The 5615-nt window shown below is 35.5% G+C and overlaps 1 protein-coding gene across 3 annotated transcripts in view; it reads left to right on the forward strand.

The window, feature by feature from the left end:
- Positions 1 to 2355: 2355 nt before the first annotated feature.
- Positions 2356 to 5615, forward strand: part of LOC117111897 (fibropellin-3-like) — a 7248-nt gene continuing 3988 nt past the window's right edge. For all 3 annotated transcript variants that reach the window (XM_033254922.1, XM_033254923.1, XM_033254924.1), the window contains exons 1-4: positions 2356 to 2482; positions 3220 to 3408; positions 3615 to 3779; positions 4529 to 4612. In XM_033254922.1, the coding sequence (XP_033110813.1) occupies positions 3294 to 3408; positions 3615 to 3779; positions 4529 to 4612 (364 nt within the window). In that variant the 5' untranslated portion in view covers positions 2356 to 2482; positions 3220 to 3293. The remainder of the gene's footprint in view (positions 2483 to 3219; positions 3409 to 3614; positions 3780 to 4528; positions 4613 to 5615) is intronic.

The raw sequence follows: 5615 nt of genomic DNA on the forward strand, positions 1-5615 counted from the left end.
ATATTGCTCATAATCACGGAATGAATGTTCCTGTATGTATGCGGACGACACACAAATTTACTTATTTTTTGATCTACACTGTTATGGATCTGAAGCTAATGCCCGCAAACAAATGGAAATATATATTACTGATATCAAAGTCTGAATGACTAAGGCTCAATGACAATAAAACAGAGTTCATACCTCATGGGTGTATAAACCCCCCCCCCCCCCCCCAATAAAAAAAATAATCAAAGGTCCACATTTTTTCCCAAAGACTTTTTTTCTCTACGGCCTTTTCAAAATGACATAAATGAAAAAGCATTGATGAGGTACCAGTAATGAGTCCAATTACCTTGCCAATTGCGTGACGTAATCTATCTCAATTCCAAGGAATGAACGTACTCCTCAATGTGTGTCAATTCGGCACCAAGTTATGTTTTATTTTTTTAATTATATTGATTTTTAATCCCATCTTGCTGTTATTTCATTGTGAAAAGGTCCAAAAAAATTATGATCACGACCCACCCACAAAATCCTGGATACACCCCTGTACCTTCAAAATCAACCCAATACCACAACCACCTGCTTCACAATCTGTTCCAACAGTGAGTACTGCTTCTTCTCCTAGTGCTCGTAACCTCGGAATAGTATTCGACCAATTGCTTCGATAACAATACGTTGTCCATGGATGATCAACGTCAAGAGCATCTGCAAATCTACGTACAGTACGGTATTTCAACATTATTCGCAATCAAAATCAGGAAAGAGTTGTGAATGACAAAACTGCAGCTACACTAGTGCACGCTCTAATTACCTCAGGATTTGACAGGGGGGGCCGAAATTTGGGCCGATCAAGACAACAGTGACTTAGGAAGTCCGGGGGCATGCCCCTGCGAAATTTTTGTGTTCTAGACGCCCCAAAATAACATTTGAGGCGTTGTGGGCTATCATTTTTTTCTTTTTCTTTCTTTTTTCTTTTTCTTACCTCCCAAAAAGGGGGGGGGGCGGGGCCGGGCCTTCCCCCCCCCCCTAAATCCGCCCCTGCACTTCTACATGTTAATAACGAAGAACTGAGTAACATAGTGGCCATTTGTAGCATAATAATTATGCTTTTTTGGTATAATTTTGACTTCCGTAGTATGTAGCATGCATTAATGGTAAGCATAATTTCATACATACAGTATTGCACTACAGGTAGGACAAGATGGTAACAAACAGGAGCGGCCAGGATTTGAAAGAGGGGGGGGGGGTGTGAATATTGATTCCTAAATTGCCAGAAATGAGTTTTTCTGACTCTAAGGTATCTTTTAATGACCTTTTATTTCTTCAAAATTCGAGGTTTTCCCTCTCTTAAAGGTCAGGTGATTTTTATCTCATTCTTAGGCCTATACATAGAGAAAAAAAAAAGACATAGGCAATACTGTATATTATTATATTCCAACAATATAGGCCCAGTTGGATACGTAGTTTTTCTTCCATGGATTAATGAACCGATAGGCCTGAAGAACGCACTTTTGTATATAAATTAGTACGACGTCGAACCAAAAACAGTGTTTTTAATATTATTTAAGCAGGGGCGGATCCAGAGATGTCCAAAAGGGGGGGCGAAAGGCAGGGGGAGCGAAATTTGGGCCGATCGAGACAACACTGAAATAGGAAGTCCGGGGCATGCCCCCGCAAAATTTCTGTGTTTTAGACGCCCGAAAATAACATTTGAGGTGTTCTGGGTTATCGTTTTTCTTTTTCTTTTTTTTTTTTTTCTTTTTTTTTTTCTTTTTTTTACCTCTCAAAAGGGGTGTGGCGGGGCCGGGCCGCCTCCCCCCTAAATCCGCCCCTGATTTAACTGAAAGCTGTTGGGCTAAGCCTAAGACTATGCCTAATTGGTAGGTTAGCATGCCTTTTGTAAGCCAGGACCAGTAGTTTTGTTGTTTCTTCATAGAGGGATGGTGGGGGGGGGGGTTCGTCCGAACGCCTTGAACCCCTCTCCCCCCACCCAGGATCCGCCACTAAACAAACCTATTTAACGCCACTTCTAAGATCACCACTTCCAAGACTTCCTTATCCTTTAAAGATTCATTCTTCAAAAATGCAATCGACTTGTTATTATTATTAAATGTTTCCGCCAATATTCCCAATTTTTCAATTTTCCGGTCGCGACGCGAAGAATTTTCTCGTCAGTTGGCTGTGTCGTAAACAGCTCGTTACGGTTGAGTGACTCCCTACCTACCTGTCATTTGGGGAAATTTTTACCGGTGTCATTTTTACCGCACACCCATTTTGTGTCACTCTTCTACTGAGCTTTTGTAACTACGCTGTAGATCCTCTGTTGGTTCGTTATAGTTCATTTAACAAGAAAAGTGTTAATATAAACTATTCTTAGCATGAATATCAAAAGACCACAGTTTGTTTTCTTATCCTTATTATTGTGTTTATGCATACTGCTAAAACGTTATGCACTGTAGCTTATATGATGAGGCCATGTTTCTCAAAAGCACTACTGGTAAGTATCTGTAATCTCACGTAAATAATTTAGTTTATCTATATTTTAGAATACTATAAGAATTATTTCTTTCTGGCGTAGAGTAGGGCCTATTGACATGGGGAGGGAAAATCTGATGAGTGGGGAATAATAAAAAAGAAATGCTTGTTTGGCCACTTTTTAGGAAATTGGTAGGTCTGCGGGTAAAGGTTTTGTTTATTTTTTTTTTACCAATAATGTGTTTATGCCCAAAATGTAGAAGATACAACCAAGACCATTTTTTAAATCAATGCCGAACCACAATTTCATACATTTTTGGTCGGTCGGGCGTGGTCAGCACAGTAATTTTTTTTTATTTTGCCTAAAGCCGGGCACTCAACTGCGCACGACGGTCGTCGGCCGACGCGAAGAACGCAACGGATAGTTTTTAATTTCGATCCGTTCAGACGCCACCGACAAATCCGCAGACGGTGTCGCTTTGTCTATCGATCACAGAGAACGGAGTTGGATTTGTCGTGCGACCGTCGTACGACGCAGTGATTGTCCGGCTTTATACTCCACTTTAAAACAAACAATCCGACCAGCTTTACTTTAAAACATCGATTTTTGTTGTTTTTGTTGATCGTTGACTTATTTTATGTACCAATAATTAAGTCTGAATAATGAATGAATGAGTATATAAATGTATGTCAATTCTGGTCATAAGTTGTGTACCTTTTAAAAGTAACTCCCAATTTATATATTTGTTTTTTAAATAGATATTACTTCATTCATTTCATTGAACGGTCTTTACCAGTGGAAGATTTTAAAGCAGCGAATCATATGAAGTATTATGAGTATTTTTATGAGGTTTTCAACATTTAATGGAAAACATATAAATACTGCTATGCATAGTTTACTTTTGGCTTTCATTGTTTTACAAAGCTTTTGTAAGACATCAGGACAAGGTATTTATTTTTTTAGTTTCACAATAATTTAATACTTTAAATAATACTTTTAGGAAGCAGGTAAACTTCTTCTGAAAAACTGTTTAACATACGGATGGTATTTCACTGGTTGGAAGAATATCAAAATAATGTATCTTGCTTAGCACAGCCTGTACAAAAATACATTAGTAATGAAATCTACTTATACTGATTTCTGCCTTTTACAGGGGATTGTATGTTACCTGTTGACTCAGGAATGTGTTCAGCAGGAGACCCAATATTGCGATTTTATTACGATCACATAATTGGAAATTGTTTACCTTTTGCATATTATTGTGATGGCAATAGTAACAACTTTGAAACAATTCAACAGTGCCAACTTGCATGTACAGGTAAACATTGCTTTATCTTCTTGTGTTTACAAGGTGAAACGGTAAACAAACAACTACCTAGTTTACAACACTGGTCCTGACTTTTTATTAATATTACAGTACTTTACTTTAAATTACATCATAACAAACATCTTGTCGTTATTGCATTAAAAATATGTACTCCGAGTAATCGACCTATTTTGATGAGGTTTACTGTATAGTATATCTATTATGTTACATAATGTTACATATGTTAGGTGGTACTTTTTGTTTTGACATTATGACTGATTTTTTGCCACTCCAATCCAGGACACAAATGCATTGTGTCATGCCGCAATATCAGAATCAAATTAATTATACAATGAATCACGAATAAAAGATTTAAAATGACCATTAATTGTCCACAAAAGGTGAATAGGACCTATTATATAGTTGCTGACCTGTAAGTGTTCAATACTGCATCACAGTAAAAGTTGTCTGGAATTACGTTCAATGGTCTTGTAAACTCTAACTTTGTATACAGATGTTCTAATTATAAATATTCATTGAAATTAGAACAATTTATAGTGTTTTGGTGGTTTTATTCTCTTGTGTGCATTATTTTGATAATTGAATTGCATAGAGTAAAGTAAACCAAATTAATAATGCTCCACTAATTACTTGGGCTTTAACGTTTTGTTATGCATGCTATATTAGAACCCTGTATACTCCATAACAAGAACATTATGTAAAATTTATTCAATAAATGATATTTAAACATATTATTTTAGGAAGTTCAATCAATGCATGTGATTGTTCTCCTTGCCAGAATGATGGGCTATGTGTTGACAACCTAGCCGGCGGATACTGTTGTGGTAATATATATTTTTCAGTGATTTATTAAAAATATTTTTTATGATATTTTACTGTTTATTTAATATATAATATATATATTATATATCATCTATCCTCATCCATTATCCATCAATAATCCACTTCATTCATCCTCATCATCATCATCATCATCATCGTCGTTGAATTTGTTTATTTTTTCCACTGGCACCATCTCAATCTGTCTACCGCATAACAAGGCACCCCTTATTTGCCACCACCCTCATTTGTCTACTACAGTTCCCTCTCATGACGCTTGCATATTTTCTATTTCTAATCGGTGTACTGTCAATCAATGTAAACTAGTATAATACAATTTAGGCCTGCATACAGTATATTAATTCTGCTAATCGCCAAACAAGAAATCACAAAACTTGTGTCATCTTCGCCTTAAGAGTAACATGGCAATAACTATGTGGAAACGTTTCTTTCCACAATTATACTCCAGTTATGCAACTAAAGAAATAGGCCTAGCAAGTTGAGTGGTTTTCTCGGGCTTATGAATATAACAGAAGCATGAAAAGGCTTTTAAAATGTACCGGTACCGCATGCAATTATCAATGTATTGATAATTTTATATGGAATATAAATATGGAAATACATATTTCCTTTACAATATTATAACATGATCAGAACATTTATGATAAATGGAAACATAACAGACAAGAAAAAAAAATGTATGCGAAACTAATCTATTGACTACACTTATTCCATAGATTTTTATTTGATTCAAGCATTAATAAAAATTATATCAATATATATAGCAAGAAACAAAAAAACGTATCTCAAACTCGGTCAACTTCGTAATATCTGCGTTGTTTCTGTAAAAAAAGAAAAATAGCACCAAGTTATACAGTAATATAGTAACAATAACAAACTTTAATACTACTAAAAATAATTGTTAATAAACTAATATTACATTAATTTAAATGACAAATTGACTGGTTTTTCCTGATACAATGTAAATAAATAAAAATAATAATAATA

Source organism: Anneissia japonica, unplaced genomic scaffold, assembly GCF_011630105.1.
Source record: "Anneissia japonica isolate Jap-2015-1 unplaced genomic scaffold, ASM1163010v1 scaffold19774_len12165_cov190, whole genome shotgun sequence".
Lineage (NCBI taxonomy): Eukaryota > Metazoa > Echinodermata > Crinoidea > Comatulida > Comatulidae > Anneissia > Anneissia japonica.